The 20,112-nt window shown below is 41.4% G+C and overlaps 1 protein-coding gene across 4 annotated transcripts in view; it reads left to right on the top strand.

Moving 5' to 3' along the window:
* Positions 1–4,614, top strand: part of ptcd2 (pentatricopeptide repeat domain 2) — a 57,601-nt gene extending 52,987 nt beyond the window's left edge. For 2 of the 4 annotated variants that reach the window (XM_033018698.1, XM_033018699.1), the window contains 2 exons: positions 337–450; positions 2,387–3,124. In XM_033018698.1, the coding sequence (XP_032874589.1) occupies positions 337–450; positions 2,387–2,611 (339 nt within the window). In that variant the 3' untranslated portion in view covers positions 2,612–3,124. Of the gene's footprint in view, positions 1–336; positions 451–2,386 lie in introns of all 4 variants that reach the window. The other 2 variants (XM_033018697.1, XM_033018696.1) reach the window with 2 other exon arrangements.
* Positions 4,615–20,112: the final 15,498 nt, after the last annotated feature.

The raw sequence follows: 20,112 nt of genomic DNA, 5'->3' as shown, positions 1-20,112 counted from the left end.
ATTCTTGATTAGTACAGGTGTCAAAGGTTATGGGGAAAAGGCAGGAGAATGGGGTTAGGAGGGAGAGATAGATCAGCCATTATTGAATGACAGAGTAGACTTGATGGGCCGAATGGCCTAATTCTACTATTCCTTATGAACATTGGCAGCCAATGTGCACTACACCATGAAAATTCAGTCATCCAATGAGCTCAGAAATTTGGTGGGTAATCTGAATGAGGACAAACATTGTAAATGTGCTATGCTTTCACCAACTGTAACCATGCTTTGATTTTGAACGCCTAGTAGTTACCAAATTTTATCATTTTATCAAATGTAACTACTATATTTGTTCAGGTCTTTCTACTGGCTTTGTCAGGAGAACAACAGAACCTGATCTCTGCATTGGAAGCAGCAATTGGTAGTACTGTCTCAAAATTTGTGAAGAAGGTGTCTTTCGCACACGAAGTGGTAAGAACATAAATTGGAAACCTTTTATCTTAACTGACTGACTTCTAAAATACTTTTTCGGTTTGGGTCAAAATCCAAGATTTTAATCCTACTACTTAATAGGCTTTGTCCTGGCCCTCCTTTATTCCAACTTTCTTCTCCTATTCCTCCCCAACCTCCTACCCACCCCCCCCCCAACCCCCACCCGCATCCACAAACAGTGCCCTATAATAATAATAATAATGGATGGGATTTATATAGCGCCTTTCTAATACTCAAGGCGCTTTACATCGCATTATTCATTCAGTCACACTCGGTGGTGGTAAGCTACTTCTGTAGCCACAGCTGCCCTGGGGCAGACTGACGGAAGCGTGGCTGCCAATCTGCGCCTACGGCCCCTCCGACCACCACCAATCACTCACACACATTCACACACAGGCAAAGGTGGGTGAAGTGTCTTGCCCAAGGACACAACGACAGTATGCACTCCAAGCGGGATTCGAACCGGCTACCTACCTGTAGAAAGGCCCTGACCAAAAAGTCAACTGTCCACATTGTCCAGAGATGCTGCCTGACCCGTTGAGTTACTCCAACACTTTGTGTCTTTTTTTTTTGTCAGCCAGCATCTGCAGTTCCTTGTCTCTAAATTTCACACAGTGTAATGGTCCTCTCCAACAAAGGAAGTTGAAATATACCTGATGTGCTGATTATAGAGTCATACAACGTGGAAACAGGCCCTTTCCGCCCAACTTGCCCATGCGACCAACAAGCTACACTTACACTGGTCCCACCATCTCGTGCTTGGCCCATAACATTCTAAATCTATCCTGTCCAAATGTCTCTTAACTCTTATGATAGAACCTGCCTCCGGCAGCTTATTCCATCTACCCACTCCCTTGTGTGGAAACAAAAAAGTTACCCCTCGAGTTTCTATTAAATCTTTCCCCCCTCACCTTAAGCCTATGTCCTCTAGTTCTCAATTCCCCAACTCTTGGCTAAATACCCTGTGCATTTAGCCGATCTATTCCTCTCTTGATTGTGTACACCTCCATAAGATCACCCCTCATCCTGCTGTGCTCCAAGGAATAAATAGTTGCCTTTGTGTCCTGAGAATTTTTTCTTCCTTTTTAAAGAAGGTCTATCGTTTTTGAACAGTATAGTGATGAGTGTTGGGGGGTTATTTATCTGGAAAAATACCAGAGTTTGAGTCCAATTCTTTCTTCTCTTGATGTCAACCGACATGGATTTCCTCTATAATTTTTGGAATAGTGGATCCTTGGGTCATTTTGTCTTTCTCAAATCCAACCAACCATTCTCTCGACCTCCATCCAACTGCACAACATCCCCTTCATCAACTTGACTGCATCCATCTGAATTGGCATACCCTCCACCTCATCACCTCCTCTCATGTGATCCACTCACCCACTATCCTGGGGGTCCTTCCCCCAGCCCACCCATCTGTGTATTGCTGCCAAAGACACATCTCATGATGCTTTTGTCCTTGTATGTGGTAGAACATTGGAGCCTTCCAATTAGTGGACCAAGCATAGAGTATCCTGTGGACCAGATTTACTGTATTCCATGGAATGATTTTGGCATCGCTGGTACATATGATTAAATGCACTTTGCTTGTCGCTTGTCTCATCACTGAATTTGTCAAAACATGTTGTTTAAAAAAAAAAAAGGTTTATCATATGTGTAGTCAGATAGCATATCTATCTGCCCCCCCCCCCCCCCCACCCACCCCCTTTGGACAGTCTCCCACAGATGGTCACGTCAATCAATTCAGCTTGTTTATTTATGTATTGTATTTATTTACCTTTCTTGTACATCAGTGGAGCTGCATACTAAATCTCGTTGCACTGACGTGCAATGACAATAAAAGATATATTATTATTATTATTATTATTATATTATTATCCATGCCCTGAATAACTGTGATCCACTTCTCATCAAGATGGCTGTGGTGCGAGAAAGCATGGAGAACAACTCAGAGCTTCAAAGCGAATGTGAGGATATCTGTGAAATGCTGCAAAAGTCTGGACAGATCACTGCATTGAGTCTTGATGAAATGCTGTGCCACACACCAGCGGGAAGAAAACCTCTAAACCCCTTACTAGATCAAAGGAAAATTAGCCGACGGACTTTACAGCCTCTGCGATCAACCTTGTTGTCTGAATAATTTGACTGGACTCTGCATCCTTGGATATCCACATCCCACATCCTTTGGAAAATATTTGTTTCCATCCTCTCAATGTAAGAAACTAAATATTTGGTTCAACGCAACAACGAACAATATAAATGATACATGAAAGGTGATAAGCTATTTTTAAAGATTATAATTGTTTCCTTAGCTGAGAATAGCTGTGCTTTCCTCATAAGAAGTCTGCAAATGAATAACTGTGTATTTGAATGCGGATGCCTTCATTTATTGATGGTGTTCAGTGGATGGGGAGGAAAAGCAAGATCCAAATTTATTGTCTTTCTATTTGCACATCCGATGACCTGGCAAATAATTGCGAATATTTCATCATATTTTATTAATGTGAAGCTAATAATTTATCAGGTGCTCTGGTTCATAGAAACATAGAAATTAGGTGCAGGAGTAGGCCATTCGGCCCTTCGAGCCTGCACTGCCATTCAATATGATCATGGCTGATCATCCAACTCAGTATCCCGTACCTGCCTTCTCTCCATACCCTCTGATCCCCTTAGCCACAAGGGCCACATCTAACTCCCTCTTAAATATAGCCGATGAACTGGCCTCAACTACCCTCTGTGGCAGAGAATTCCACAGATTCACCACTCCCTGTGTGAAAAAAGTTTTTCTAATCTCGGTTTTAAAGGATTTCCCCCTTATCCTTAAGCTGTGACCCCATGTCCTGGACTTCCCCAACATCGGGAACAATCTTCCTGCATCTAGCCTGTCCAACCCCTTAAGAATTTTGTACGTTTCTATAAGATCCCCTCTCAATCTCCTAAATTCTAGAGAGTATAAACCAAGTCTATCCAGTCTTTCTTCATAAGACAGTCCTGACATCCCAGGAATCAGTCTGGTGAACCTTCTCTGCACTCCCTCTATGGCAATAATGTCCTTCCTCAGATTTGGAGACCAAAACTGTACGCAATACTCCAGGTGTGGTCTCACCAAGACCCTGTACAACTGCAGTAGAACCTCCCTGCTCCTATACTCAAATCCTTCTGCTATGAAAGCTAACATACCATTTGCTTTCTTCACTGCCTGCTGCACCTGCATGCCTACTTTCAATGACTGGTGTACCATGACACCCAGGTCTCGCTGCATCTCCCCTTTTCCTAATCGGCCACCATTTAGATGGTTCGGTATTAATCAAAAGCCATACACTTGTCCAAACGCACAAAGATGTTCTAGGTGATTAGTTGCCAACCAGGCTTGTTAGAATTTTGTGAAATTATAAAAATGCTGACATTATCTTTATGGTAACTCGAATGAAGCTGAGCCTCCTTTACTTGAAGAAATAACTGTCATAGATGATAACATTAATTTTTTTTTTTAGAATGGTCTCCTCTATTCCCAGCTTTCATCAGGTTTGGAACACTATCTCATCTTACTTCACTCCTCTGAGAGAAACAAATTATATTTCTTGGTCATGAAAGCAAATACTAGAAAAACACCAGAGGTCGGGTGTAATATGTGAAAAGAAATGGATTTTAGATGAATCCTATTTCCTTATACCCTGTTGGTGGGGTATAATTTTAGCCATTCTTTCTTAAACATGAGCAAAAATGTTGACGTCAGTATAAACCAGAACTAATCCTTTTCTACCTCGGCCAACATTTTTGCTGCAATTAATAATCCAAAAGAGATATCTCGATTTTCCTTTGAAAAGGGAGACTTTGTCTAAATGGATAGTATTTTTTTGGATTACATCTCACAATCACTCAATGCCATTTATCCAAATAAGCAGACTTCAGTACACTGACTCTTTTGATTTATTAAATGTCCTCTGTTTTGCAGTGTTTATTAATAATATGCAATTCAATATTGCAGTATCCTCTACACATGCTGTCATAGTCTGTATTTTGATTGCTTGTTATTGTGAAGTATATCACAATATGAATTGAAATAATTGTAAAATTGAAGGAAACTGAATTTTGAAATAAAGGGGCACAAAGAGCATTTAGCTTTTATTTTCAAATGTAAAATCTTTTTTATTTCTCTTTCTTTTAAAATAATGCAATGCAAATATGATGCACTCAGCAATTTGAAAACATCTTTATTTTGAAAAACAGCGTTTTTTAAAAACAGCTTTAAAAAAAAAATTTAGCCTGTTCTAACCAATTTTTTAAACTGCAATTATCTTGTATTGTTGTGTCCATCATCACACACCAATGGACTTAATACAATAAAGGTTCAGCTATCAGGTGACTTCCATATTGATTTGTCATACCACTTGACCATTAATGTATCGAGAGGAGCTAAGGTCAGTCAAGATCAATGTGGACATTGCTGCTAACAGTCTCCATCTTCATTCGTGGTAATAGACTCTTTGTTCATTTTCCAAGTGATCCCTTATCTTCTTTGATTTTTAAACAAAGATCATGCTGCATTCAATACCAGATTAGAAAAAGGGGCAATCTGAAAATAAGTTTAAATTCTGTGAAATTCTATAAAATGAAAACTACAGATCTAATATATTACATCATACATATGTATGAAGAGCAGTTGTTTTCAAAAAAAAAAAATTTTTTATTAGTTATTTATTTCAGACAGAATAAAAAAATAAAAAGCAAATGTGAAACAGCATACAAAAAACAAAACACAAATATTTATAAAGTGTCATAAACAATATCTATAAAAAAATGAAATCATATGTGTCCGAAAAGGAGCAGGAAGAAGCCAAAGCTTATTAATTCCCACCCCTTCTTCAACTGCTTGTAATTATCTCATACAAATTTAGCAGCTATATGTACACCAGCCACTATAAGTACACCAAATGATTTACATTTGAACACTAATCAAATATTTACAAAGCCATACAAAAAAGAAAAAGAAAAGAAAAAACCCGCAAATACTATACAGTATCTTAGTCATATATACAACCCATCACTCTATAATCACCCTTCCCAATACAATCAGTATAACAAATATCACAATCACCTATCCTCATCCCAATATCCTTTTAAACAAGTGTTTTTGTACATCTTTTTAAACTGAATTATGTTTGTGCTAAGTTTTATCTCCTGTTCCAGACCATTCCACAAATTCACACCACAGATTGCTATGCACATACTTTTAAGAGTTGTTCTGACATTGAGTTTTTTAAAATTATGTTCCCCTCTCAAATTATATCCACCCTGTCTTTCCATAAACAGTTTTTGTATATTTCTTGGAAGTAAATTATTTCGTGCCTTGAGTATTAGAAAGGCGCTATATAAATCCCATCCATTATTACATGATTTGCGCAGTCTTAAATTTAACCAGATCAGTGAACTTCAGTGTATGTGACTTTAAGAATAATAAATTGGTATGTTCAAGATATCCAACGTTATTGATAATTCTTATTGCTCTTTTTTGTAATGTGCATAATGGCTGTAGGTTGGTTTTGTAGGTGTTACCCCATATCTGCACACAGTAACTCAGATATGGCAATATGAGTGTATTATACAAAGTATGTAATGATTTGTGGTCCAGAATGTGTCTTGATTTTCCCAATATTGCTATAGACTTTGCCAGTTTTGCTTTGACGTGGTTTATATGTGGTTTCCAGCAGATTAAAATAGGAGTTTCAATTCTTGTAGGTTTAAATTAATTGAGATTAACAAAATTTGGTGAGTACATTTGTTGAGGGAGAACAAGGAGGGAAGAGACAAAGACTTTAAGACTTTTGTCTTCCATCACAGTGAGGAGGTGCCTGGTGGACTCACTGTGGTGGATGTTAAATTTGTGTTTATTGTGTGTTTTGTTATTTTATTATATGTATGACTGCAAGGCACGAAATTTCGTTCCGGAAGGTCTGAATGACAATAAAGGAAACTTTACTTTACTTTACTTAAAAGTGGCTAGTATCCTGGTATATATTTGATTGTCAGTGGAAGGTTTGGTATACATTTGGTCTAAAAACATTACAGATTATGGATTAGTTTATTGTAATATACATCAGGAAGCAATGAAATTCATTGTTCACATGAAGCTCCCAGAGTGAACAGTATACATGCAGTCTTGACAAATACAATTATAAATCCAATGCCTAGTCCAAACAGTAGAATGATGCAAGTTTGTAGTGCAAAGAATATTAAAATACAATCACAGAATAATTGAATGAGGTAGAGTTACAGTTAAGAGTACGTGGCAGCACATCTTGGAATGGGATGTTAAGGATTGGTTCTGGGGTCGGATAGCAGTGGGTATGAGGTTGTTATTAAGTTTGGACATTCGAGCTGTCAACTTCCTGTATCTTCTGCCAAGAGGTAGAAGAGAGAAAAGGGAATTGCTAGGGTAACAGATATCATTTATGATATTTCCAGCCTTCCTGATGTAGTGCACTGTGAAGATGACCAGGATGGAAAGAAGTGAAGAGCCTATGATGGACGGGGCTGTGTTCACTCTGGAGGTTTAAGCGATTGGAAGCAGAAAGGTTGCCCTCGCAGGCTGAGCAGCATCCCATCAGAATACTTTCTATAGCGCATCTGTAATTGTTTGAGAGAATCCATGTGGACATGTTGAATCTTCTCTGCTGAGAGAGTAAAAATAGTAACGCACTTTCTTGATCACTGCTTTGGTGTGGAAGGAGCAAGTCAGGTTGTTGGCGTCAACCATTTCTACAGCAGTTCCATGGGTTGTGTTCAGTCCTTGCTTCCTGAGGCCAACAACCAACTCTTTTGTCATGCTGATTGTAAGGGCTAGGCTATTGTCCTGACATCTTGACATAAGGTTCTCAACCTCTTTCCTGTACACAGTCTCGTTGTGGACCCAGCAGACAACAGATATCATCAGCCAATGTATTAATATCAGGTTGATGTTGCACTTGACCACATAGTCATGGGTATACAGGGGAGCAAGGGACTGAGTACAGAACCCTGTAGTGCACCAGTATCATGGGTCAGATTGGGGAAATAATACTGCCAATTCTAACTGACAGATCTGTCGGTCAAGAAGATCAGAAGCCAGTTGCAGATGGAGGCCCCAAGACCAAGGGCCAGAGGTTTAGAGTTCACAATGCCAAGTTTGTGTCACAGCAGGAGAATTAGGCCATTTGGTCCACCGAGTATACTAAGCCATTTAATCATGGCGGATCTATCTTTCCCTCTCAACCCCATTCTCCTGCCTTCTCCCCATAACCTTTGACAGTCTTACTAATCAAGAACCTGTCAATCTCCATTTTTAAAATACCCAATGTCTTGGCCTCCACAGCCATCTGTGCCAATGAATTTCACAGATTCACCACCTTCTGACTAAATAAACTCGGTACACAAAAATGCTGGAGAAACTCAGCGGGTGCAGCAGCATCTATGGAGCGAAGGAGATAGGCAACGTTTCGGGCCGAAACCCTTCTTCAGACTGATCGGGGGTGGCGGGGAGAAGGAAGGAAAAAGGGAGGAGGAGGAGCCCGAGGGCTGGGGGATGGGAGGAGATAGCTCGAGGGCTAAGGAAGGGGAGGAGACAGCAAGGGCTAACAAAATTGGGAGAATTCAATGTTCATGCCCGCCGCATGCAGGCTCCCCAAGCGGAATATGAGGTGCTGTTCCTCCAACAGATCTGTCAGTCAAGAAGATCAGAAGCCAGTTGCACCTCCTGCACCCACACACAACTGACTGACTTCATCCACTTCACCACCAACTTCCATCCGGCACTGAAATACACCTGGACCACCTCCTGCACCCACACACAACTGACTGACTTCATCCACTTCACCACCAACTTCCATCCGGCACTGAAATACACCTGGACCACCTCCTGCACCCACACACAACTGACTGACTTCATCCACTTCACCACCAACTTCCATCCGGCACTGAAATACACCTGGACCATTTCCGACACTTCCCTACCATTCCTTGACCTCACTATCTCCATCGCAGGTGATAGACTCCTGACCGACATCCACTACAAACCCACTGACTCCCTTGGCTATCTGGACTACACTTCTTCCCACCCTGCCTCCTGTAAAGACTCCATCCCTTACTCCCAATTCCTCCGCCTACGCCGCATCTGCTCCCAGGATGAGGCGTTCCACACCAGGACTTGCTGTCTCCTCCCCTTCCTTAGCCCTCGTGCTGTCTCCTCCCATCCCCCAGCCCTTGGGCTCCTCCTCCTCCCTTTTTCCTTCCTTATCCCCGCCACCCCCTATCAGTCTGAAGAAGGGTTTCGGCCCGAAACGTTACCTAACTCCTTCGCTCCATAGATGCTGCTGCACCTGCTGAGTTTCTCCAGCATTTTTGTGTACCTTTGATTTTCCAGCATCTGCAGTTCCTTCTTGAATAAATAAACTCCTCATCTGCTTTCTGAAGGTACGTCCTATTCTGAGGCTATGTCCTCTGGTACTAGAATCTCCCACCAGTGGAAACATCCACTCTATCCAGGCTCTTCACTATTCGGTAAGTTTCAATGAGATCTCCACTCATCCTTCTAAACTACAGGCCCAGAGCTATCAAATGCTCATCATATGATAACACAAAGATCCGCAGGATCATTCTCATAAACCTACTCTAGACTCTCTTCAATGCCAGCACACCCTGCCTCAGATATGGGGCCCAAAACTGACCACAATCCTCCAGATGCAGTCTGACCAGTGCCTTATAAAGCCTCAGCTTTACATCCCTGCTTTTATATTCTAGTCCTCTCAAAATGAATGCTAACATTGCATTTGCCTTCCTTATTACCAATTCAAGATGTAATAGTGGCATATTTGGATAGCAGCAACAGGATTGGTCCAAGTCAGCATGGATTTACAAAGGGGAAATCATGCTTGACTAATCTGGAATTTTTTGAGGATGTAACAAATCAAATGGACAAGGGAGAGCCAGTGGATGTAGTGTACCTGGACTTTTAGAAAACCTTTGATAAGGTCCCGCACAGGAGATTAGTGGGCAAAATTAGAGCACATGCTGTTGGGGGGCACGGTATTGGCATGGATAGAAAATTGCTTGGCAGACAGGAAACAAATAAGTATTAACGGGTCACTTTCAGAATGGCAGGCAGTGACTAGTGGGGTGCCGCAAGGCTCGGTGCTGAGCGCAGCTATTTACAATATACATTAATGACTTAGCTGAAGGAATTAAAGGTAACATTAGAAAATTTGCAGATGACACAAAGCTGGGTGGCAGTGTGAACTGTGAAGAAGATGCTATGAGAATGCAGGGTGACATGGACAGGTTGGGTGAGTGGGCAGATGTATGGCAGATGCAGTATAATGTGGATAAATGTGAGGTTATCCACTTTGGTGGCAAGAACAGGAAGGCAGATTATCTGAATGGTGTCAGGTTAGGAAAAGGGGAAGTACAACAAAACCTGGGTGCCCTTGTACATCAGTCACTGAAAGTAAGCATGCAGGCACAGCAGGCAGAGAAGAAAGCTAATGGCATGTTGGCCTTCATAACAAGAGGAGTTGAATATATGAGTAAATAAGTCCTTCTGCAGTTGTACAGGGCCCTAGTGAGACCACACCTGGAGTATTGTGTGCAGTTTTGGTCTCCTAATTTGAGGCAGGACATTCTTGCTATTGAGGGAGTGCAGCCTAGGTTCATAAGGTTAATTCCCGGGATGTCGGGACTGTCATATGATGAGAGAATGGAGTGATTGGGCTTATATTCATTGGAATATAGAAGGATGAGAAGGGACCTTATTGAAACATATACAATTATTAATCTTCAAACGAGAGTCTTTCAAAATCGTGACCTCCGAACAGACACCAAAATGTTAGTGTACAAGGCAGCGGTGATTCCAACGCTCCTGTATGCATCAGAAACCTGGACAACGTACTGACGCCAACTGAAAACACTTGAAAAGCTCCATCAGCGATGTCTTCGAAGCAGCTTAAATATCAGTTCGGAAGACAGAAGAACCAACGTCTGCGTGCTGAATGAAGCGAAAACATCTAGCAACGAAGCCTTCGTCATCAAGAACCAATTAAGATGGGTCGGTCATGTTGTTCGGATGGAAGACGAGAGTCTACCAAGGCAAACCTACTCCCAGCTTAAAGAAGGCAAACGTAAACGAGGCGGACAGAAGAAGCGATTCAAAGACGCCTTAAAAGCCAACATGAAGAAATGTGAAATTGACATCGACAATTGGGAAACCAATGCCAAGGACAGGAAACTCTGGCGAACCATCATCCAAGAAAGAGCAGTGACCTTCGAAGCCAAGATATGCGCAGAATTAGAAGAAAAGAGAAGAAAACGGAAAGAGAGGCAGCAACAACCGAAGCCCAATCTGCCATCTGGAATTACCTGTCCTGAATGTCGAGAACTTACAAAGCCAGGATTGGACTCATAAACCACCTGAGAGTCCGTAAAAACAACAGAACGTGGACCATCATTCTCGACCTCGAGGGATAGCCACGAAGACTACGACGATTAAGGGATTGGACACGTTAGATGCAGGAAACGTGTTCCCGATGTTGGGGGAGTCCAGAACCAAGGGCCACAGTTTATGAATAAGGGGTAGGCCATTTAGAACTGAGATTAAGAAAATCCTTTTCACCCAGAGAGTTGTGAATTTGTGGCATTCTCTGCCTCAGAAGGCAATGGAGGCCGATTCACTGGATGCATTTAAAAGATAGTTAGATCGAGCTCTTTGAGCTAACAAAATCAAGGGATATGGGGAGAAGGCTGGAACTGGGTACTGATTGTGGATGATCAGCCATGATCACACTGACTGGTTCGAAGGGCCGAATGGCCTACTCCTGCACCTATTGTCTATATGTAACCTGCAAATTAACCTTTTGGGAATGCTGCACCAGCCCTCCCAAATCCCTTAGCATCTCCAATTTCTGAATCCACTCCCCATTTAGAAAATAGTCTACACCTTTATTCCTAATACCAAAGTGCATGAGCTTACACTTTGCTATGCTGCATTCCATCTGCCACTTCTTTGTCCATTCTCCGAACCTGTCCAAATCTTGCAGACTCCCTGGTTCCTCTACACTACCAGGCCCTCCACCTATGTTTGTATCATCTGCAAAACCATCAATTCCATTATTCAATTCATTAATATAGAACGTGAAGAGTAGCAGACCCAACACTGGCCCCCCACGGAATACCACTCACCCTTGGCAACAAACCAGAGAAAGCCCCCTTTGTTCCCATTCTTTGCCTTTTGAAATTCATCCATTCTTCTATCCATGCTAATATCTTCCTGCTAATATTATGTGCTCTCATTGTTTAGCAGTCTCCTGTATGGCACCTTATCACAGGTCTTCTGAAAATCCAGTTAAATAACATCCACTGACTCTCCTTTGTCTGGATGACTGTTTCCTCAAAACGGATGGGGACAAAGGTCTGTTGAAGTGACAGGTTGAAGATGTCAGCGAAGACTGTGACCAGTTGATTGCTGCACGATTTCAGACCCCTTCCAGGGACTCCATCTGGGCCGATCACTTTCTGAGTGTTTAACCTCGTAAAGGTAGTCAGCAGGCGATAGGGGAGTGGACCTCAATAAAATTTTGTTTATTTTTATATTTATTTGAAGATTATTGTTTTTTTGTGACAGCTGGGAATTCCCATGACTGTGTGTTCATGGGGTAAAATTGGCAGTGTGTGTACACACAGGCATGTCAGGAATCTCAATATGAGCATCTATCTCTTTCTGTTCTTTATTTATCTTCTTCTGAAATGTTATTTGCACAGTTTTGTGTTGCTCAAAATGTATAATTGCATTACGAAAGGAAAAGTAGAAAGCGCATTTGGAACACTGAAGTCTTAAACACTGAATTGCTCTTAAATTCAGAGTCTGACCTGACACAATGAGTGGCAATTGTTGCTCATTAATAATTAGGGAGGAGTACCCTGGTATTAGAAAAACAGAAAATGTTGGAGGTATTTCAAGCATTGGGACAAGATTTGCGCAGAGAGAAACATGTTGCCATGATTTCAGGTCTGATGTATCATAGAAACAAAGAAACATAGAAAATAGGCGCAGGAGTAGGCCATTCGGCCCTTCGAGCCTGCACTGCCATTCAATATGATTATGGCTGATCATCCAACTCAGTATCCTGTACCTGCCTTCTCTCCATACCCCGTGATCCTTTTAACTACAAGGGCCACATCTAACTCCCTCATAAATATAGCCAATGAACTGGCCTCAACCACTTTCTGTGGCAGAGAATTCCATAGATTCCCCTCTCTCTGTGTGAAAAAAAAATTCTCATAGAAACATAGAAACATAGAAATTAGGTGCAGGAGTAGGCCATTCGGCCCTTCGAGCCTGCACTGCCATTCAATATGATCATGGCTGATCATCCAACTCAGTATCCCGTACCTGCCTTCTCTCCATACCCTCTGATCCCCTTAGCCACAAGGGCCACATCTAACTCCCTCTTAAATATAACCAATGAACTGGCCTCGACTACCCTCTGTGGCAGGGAGTTCCAGAGATTCACCACTCTCAGTGTGAAAAAAGTTCTTCTCATCTCGGTTTTAAAGGATTTCCCCCTTATCCTTAAGCTGTGACCCCTTGTCCTGGACTTCCCCAACATCGGGAGCAATCTTCCTGTATCTAGCCTGTCCAACCCCTTAAGAATTTTGTAAGTTTCTATAAGATCCCCTCTCAATCTCTTAAATTCTAGAGAGTATAAACCAAGTCTATCCAGTCTTTCTTCATAAGACATTCCTCTCATTCCTGACATCCCAGGAATCAGTCTGGTGAACCTTCGGTGTACTCCCTCTAAGGCAAGAATGTCTTTCCTCAGATTAGGAGACCAAAACTGTATGCAATACTCCAGGTGTGGTCTCACCATGGCCCTGTACAACTGCAGTAGAACCTCCCTGCTCCTATACTCAAATCCTTTTGCTATGAATGCTAACATACCATTCGCATTCTTCACTGCCTGCTGCACCTGCATGCCTACTTTCAATGACTGGTGTACCATGACACCCAGGTCTCGTTGCATCTCCCCTTTTCCTAATCGGCCGCCATTCAGATAATAGTCTACTTTCCTGTTCTCGATACAATGGTTGAGTGGTCACAACAATGGGGCATGCAGTTCAACCCCTCCAAATGTGAAACCATGCGTGTCACCAGAAAGAGGAATCCATGCGAAATATCTTACAATATACTTGGTGCCACCCTTGAAGAATCCAAACAAACCAAGTATCTTGGCATCAAATTGCAGAATGATCTGCGTTGGAATGGTCAGACTCATCATGCAACGGTGAAAGCAACAGGCGTCCTAAATTTTCTGAGGCGCAACTTTCATCATTGTTCAACTTCTGTCAAGGAGAAGCTATACTTCACCCTCGTTAGACCTCATTTGGACTACGCAGTTGCAGCATGGGACGTATACACAAATAAAAACATTTCTTCCATCGAACGTGTCCAAAGACAGGCAGCTCGATTTGTTACTAACACCTATGAGGGAGAAGCGAGTGTTACCAAACTTCTGAATTCACTGCGGTGGAACCCTCTCCAAGACAGACGTGAAGCTCACCGTTTGACCTGTTTTTACAAAATGTTAAATGGTCAGCTCGACATAGATTACAAGATCTACACCAAACCCAAACCAATTAGGAGCAGACGAGGGCATTCGATCCAATTTGTGATCCCAACTACAAAGACAGATGTATACAGCAATTTGTTCTTCCCCCGCACAATTAAAGCATGGAATAATAACCATATAACCATATAACAATTTACAGCACGGAAACAGGCCATCTCGGCCCTACAAGTCCGTGCCGAACACTTATTTTCCCCTAGTCCCATCTACCTGCACTCAGACCATAACCCTCCATTCCTTTCCCATCCATATACCTATCCAATTTATTTTTAAATGATAAAATTGAACCTGCCTCCACCACTTCCACTGGAAGCTCATTCCACACAGCTACCACTCTCTGAGTAAAGAAGTTCCCCCTCATGTTACCCCTAAACTTCTGTCCCTTAATTCTGAAGTCATGTCCTCTTGTTTGAATCTTCCCTAATCTCAATGGGAAAAGCTTATCCACGTCAACTCTGTCTATCCCTCTCATCATTTTAAAGACATCTATCAAGTCCCCCCTTAACCTTCTGTGCTCCAAAGAATAAAGACCTAACTTATTCAACCTTTCTCTGTAACTTAGTTGCTGAAACCCAGGCAACATTCTAGTAAATCTCCTCTGTACTCTCTCTATTTTGTTGACATCCTTCCTATAATTGGGCGACCAAAATTGTACACCATACTCCAGAATTGGTCTCACCAATGCCTTGTACAATTTGAACATTACATCCCAACTTCTATACTCAATGCTCTGATTTATAAAGGCTAGCATACCAAAAGCTTTCTTTACCACCCTATCTACATGAGATTCCACCTTTAGGGAACTATGCACCGTTATTCCTAGATCCCTCTGTTCAACTGCATTCCTCAATTCGCTACCATTTACCATGTACGTCCTATTTTGATTTGTCCTGCCAAGATGTAGCACCTCACACTTATCAGCATTAAACTCCATCTGCCATCTTTCAGCCCATTCTTCCAAATGGCCTAAATCTCTCTGTAGACTTTGGAAATCTACTTCATTATCCACAACACCATCTATCTTAGTATCATCTGCATACTTACTAATCCAATTTACCACACCTTCATCCAGATCATTGATGTACATGACAAACAACAGTGGACCCAACACAGATCCCTGAGGCACCCCACTAGTCACCTGCCTCCAACCTGACAAACAGCCATCCACCATTACTCTCTGGCATCTCCCATTCAGCCACTGTTGAATCCATCTTGCTACTCGTGCATTAACACCCAACAATTGAACCTTCTTAACCAACCTTCCATGTGGAACCTTGTCAAAGGCCTTACTAAAGTCCATATAGACAACATCCACTGCTTTACCCTCATCAATTTCCCTAGTAACCTCTTCAAAAAATTCAAGAAAAATAGTCAAACATGACCTTCCAGGCACAAATCCATGTTGACTGTTCCTAATCAGACCCTGTTTATCCAGATGCTTTTATATATTATCTCTAAGTATCTTTTCCATTAATTTGCCCACCATTGAAGTCAAACTAACAGGTCTATAATTGCTAGGTTTACTCTTAGAACACTTTTTAAACAATGGAACAACATGCGCAGTACGCCAATCCTCGGGCACTATTCCCGTTTCTAATAACATTTGAAATATTTCTGTCATAGCCCCTACTATTTCTACACTAACTTCCCTCAATGTCCTAGGGAATATCCTGTCATGACCTGGAGACTTATCCACTTTTATATTTTTCAAAAGTGTCAGTACTTCTTTTTCTTTGAATCTCATAGTATCCATAGCTACTCTACTTGTTTCCCTTACCTCACATAATTCAATATCCTTCTCCTTGGTGAATACCGATGAAAATAAATTGTTCAATATCTCCCCCATCTCTTTTGGCTCTGCAGATAGCTGTCCACTCTGACTCTCTAATGGACCAATTTTATCCCTCGTTATCCTTTTGCTATTAATATAGCTGTAGAAACCCTTTGGATTTACTTTCACCTTACTTGCCAAAGCAACCTCATATCTTCTTTTAGCTTTTCTAGTTTCTTTCTTAAGATTCTTTTTACATTCTTTACACTCCTCAAGCACCTCATTTACTCCATGCTGCCTATAATTATTTTAGATCTCTCTCTTTTTCCGAACCAAGTGTCTAATTTCCCTTGAAAACCAGGGCTCTTTCCAATTTTTACTATTTCCTTTCAACCGAACAGGGACATAAAGATTCGGTACTCTTAAAATTTCATCTTTAAATGTCCTCCATTTCTCTTCTACATCCTTCCCATAAAACAAAATGTGCCAATTCACTCCTTTTAAATCATTTCGCATCTCATCAAAGTTAGCCTTTCTCTAATCTTCACCCTATCACAGTTACCGAACCAGATGCAACAAAATTTAAGGTCGCTCTTTCTTCCCAATAACCCTTTCTGGCTTAAGGCCTCCCTCCACCACTTCCAGTTTAAATTCCATTTGGAATATTTTGGAGGACCAAGAACCAAGAACCTGTTCTTGCCACCAAAGTGGATAACCTCACATTTATCCACATTATACTGCATCTGCCATGCATTTTCCCACACCCAACCTATCACCTTGCTGCCTCCTAGCATCCTCCTCACAGCTAACACTGCCCCCCAGCTTCGTATCATCCGCAAACTTGGAGATGTTGCATTCAATTTCCTCGTCCAAATCAATAATATATATTGCGGTACCCCACTAGGCACTGCCTGCCATTCTGAAAAGGCCCCGTTTACCCCTACTCTTTGCTTCCTGTCTGCCAGCCAGTTCTCTATCCACATCAATACTGAACCCCCAGTACTGTGTGCTTTAAGTTTGCATACTAATCTCTTATGTGGGACCTTGTTGAAAACCTTCTGAAAGTCCAGATAGAACACATCCACTGGTTCTCCCTTATCCACTCTACTAGTTACATCCTCGAAAAATTCTATAAGATTCGTCAGACATGATTTACCTTTCATAAATCCATGCTGACTTTGTCCAATGATTTCACCACTTTCCAAATGTGCTGCTATCCCATCTTTAATAACCGACTCTAGCATTTTCCCCACTTCCGATGTTAGACAAACTGGTCTGTAATTCCGTGTTTTCTCTCTCCCTCCCTTTTTAAAAAGTGGGGTTACATTAGCTACCCTCAAATCCTCAGGAACTACTCCAGAATCTAAAGAGTTTTGAAAATGATCACTAATGCATCCACCATTTCTGGGGCTACTTCTGGGATGCACTCTGGGATGCAGCCTATCTGGCCCTGGGGATTTATCGGTCTTTAATCCATTCAATTTACCTAACACCACTTCCCGACCAACCTGGATTTCACTCAGTTCCTCCATCTCATTTGACCCCCGGTCCCCTGCTATTTCCGGCAGATTATTTATGTCTTCCTTAGTGAAGACAGAACCAAAGTAGTTATTCAATTGGTCTGCCATGTCCTTGTTCCCCATGATCAATTCACCTGTTTCTGACTGCAAATGACCTACATTTGTTTTAACTAATCTTTTTCTCTTCACATATCTATAAAAGCTTTTGCAGTCAGTTTTTATGTTCCCTGACAGTTTTCTTTCATAATCTATTTTCCCTTTCCTAATTAAGCCCTTTGTCCTCCTCTGCTGGACTGAATTTCTCCCAGTCTTCTGATAGGCTGCTTTTTCTGGCTAATTTGTATGCTTTATCTTTTGTTTTGATATTACCCCTGATTTCCCTGGTTATCCACGGATGCACTACCTTCCCTGATTTATTGTTTTGCCAAACTGGGATGAACAATTGTTGTATTTCATCCAGGCGGTCTTTAAATGTCTTCCATTGCATATCCACCGTCAACCCTTTAAGAATCAATTGCCAGTCTATTTTGGCCAATTCATGTCTCATACCCTCACAGTATCTTGTCAGTTAAAGAAAACAAAATGTAACGCAAGAGGCAATAGAGCAAATCTGGAATCAGGCTGGTCTTTCACAGGCACAGTACTACCCACCGCTGAAAGCATCTACATGAGGTGCTGCCTCAAGAAGGCAGCATCTATCATCAACTAGGCCATGCTCCCTTATCGCTGCTACCCTCGGACAGGAGATATGGAAGGCTTAAATCCCATCATTGCTAGGTTCTGGAACAGCTACTCTCCTACCATTATTAAGTTCTTGAACAAACCTGCGCAACATTAATCCTACTGAGGAACTGAACACTGGGATGCAAGCAGAAGCCTCCACGTGGCGCATCCCGGGCAATGCTGACGACAGAAACTATACCACTGTGACTGACTGAAGTAGCCAATTCTACAACCACTGACCGTCAACAGTCACTGACGGTCGGTGGTTGCAGAATTGCAGAAAGACGTGATATAGTAGGTATGTTAGAATACTTACCTTCAGTGGCGCTGCAGTTCTGCCACTGGCCGTGTGCGCGACTTTGGCGCCTTTGAGGGGGAGGCGGGATTAAAATGCTGTTTTCTCCTGCCTGTCATAGTTGATCTTTCTCAGGCTGCTAAGCTGCTGCAGAAAAATCTCTCCGATATCCGTTCTCCAATGTTTTGAAAAAAAATCACGGGACAATTTAATTATTGGAGTAAAATAAAAATCTGCTTCTAACGCCGTCAACGGGATGGATCTCATGTAGGGGACAAAACATAAGGTAAGTCGTTTATTTTACATATAAACTTGCTTCTTAGGATTACTTTAATCCAAATTTCATTGGCGAAAATGTGATTATGGCCCCATACGAACCGGCAGTATTATTCCTGCCGATATGGGGTTCAAATTCACCGCAATCGCAACGTTCCAATCGATCACGTTCCACAAAATCTCACTCGCATGATGATTTAAATGCCCATTAATTAGCAGGAATTACACACTAAATTCCTTCCATTTGGCCTATAAATTCATGACAATGAGATTTAAAAATCATGTTATATTGTGAATTCTTGTGTGAATGTTATTTGGACACTTAGGCTATTTAATAATGTTAACCTTTTCTTAAGAAATGGATAGATGTTTAGATCTATCTAGTAATTGAATTTTGTAATTAGCTACAATTATGTAACTAACTAATTACATGCTTTAATTTCAGGTCACCCAAGTAAGGTTGTTTTATATTTGTTTCAGAATACTTCAATCTATAATAACTGAAAATTTCATTCAGTTCTCTTAATTTTTAAGAAAGTTATGGGCTTTTGACTGTCCTTGATCACAGCTTTTGAGTTAATTTCAGTATGAAAATGGCCATAACTTTTTTAATACTGAAGATATGAAAGTGAATTAGGTGTCAAATTAAACTTCTTTTTATGCTTTATCTGATGGGATACATTGCAGACTTGATTTTTTAAATCTCAAAATTTTGTAACATTGCTAGATATAGAGATGGCCGGACACGAGGAAGAAGGAGACTGAACACTAAGGCCCACCTCTTGCACTACCATGGACTTATTTCCTAATTGTGCTTTGCACCAATGTCTAGTTCATTTCATACTTTTTCATTTTACTGCCTAGTAGAATTTGTGTAATTTACGTATTATTTATGTTTTTGTGTGTTGTCCGAGATTATGTGCCTGTAATGCAGCTGTAAGCAAGGTTTCCATTGTACCCACACCTTACCTGTGCATTTGGCAAGTAATTCAGCTTGTCAGGCAACATCTGTGGAGGGGATCTGTTATCAGGACCTTCCATTAGCTTGGGTAACTGTCTGATTCTCCTCTATCCCATTGAGGACATTGGATTCTGTCTATGGAACTGATGTGATAAAATGTTGAGAACTATTTCTGCACATTATATCTTCCCCTTTTCTCTATGTATTTGAGTTTGACTTGATCCTATTCCTGTAGTGTATTTCTGATCTTTTGTTTAGTTTAGAGATACAGTGCAGAAACAAACCTGTACGTCTTTGGAGTGTGGAAGGAAACCGGAGCACGTTGTGTTTTTGCTTCAGATTCCAGCATTTATAGTCCTTTATGTCTCCATCTGACAATGAACTCAACCCAACTATATTTGAAGACACAAGGAAATTGAGGTGCTAAATCACAAGAAAAGACTCAA

The sequence above is a fragment of the Amblyraja radiata genome, chromosome 3 (genome assembly GCF_010909765.2).
Source record: "Amblyraja radiata isolate CabotCenter1 chromosome 3, sAmbRad1.1.pri, whole genome shotgun sequence".
Classification (NCBI taxonomy): Eukaryota; Metazoa; Chordata; class Chondrichthyes; order Rajiformes; family Rajidae; genus Amblyraja; species Amblyraja radiata.
This window is presented reverse-complemented; position numbering and strand designations above follow the sequence as displayed.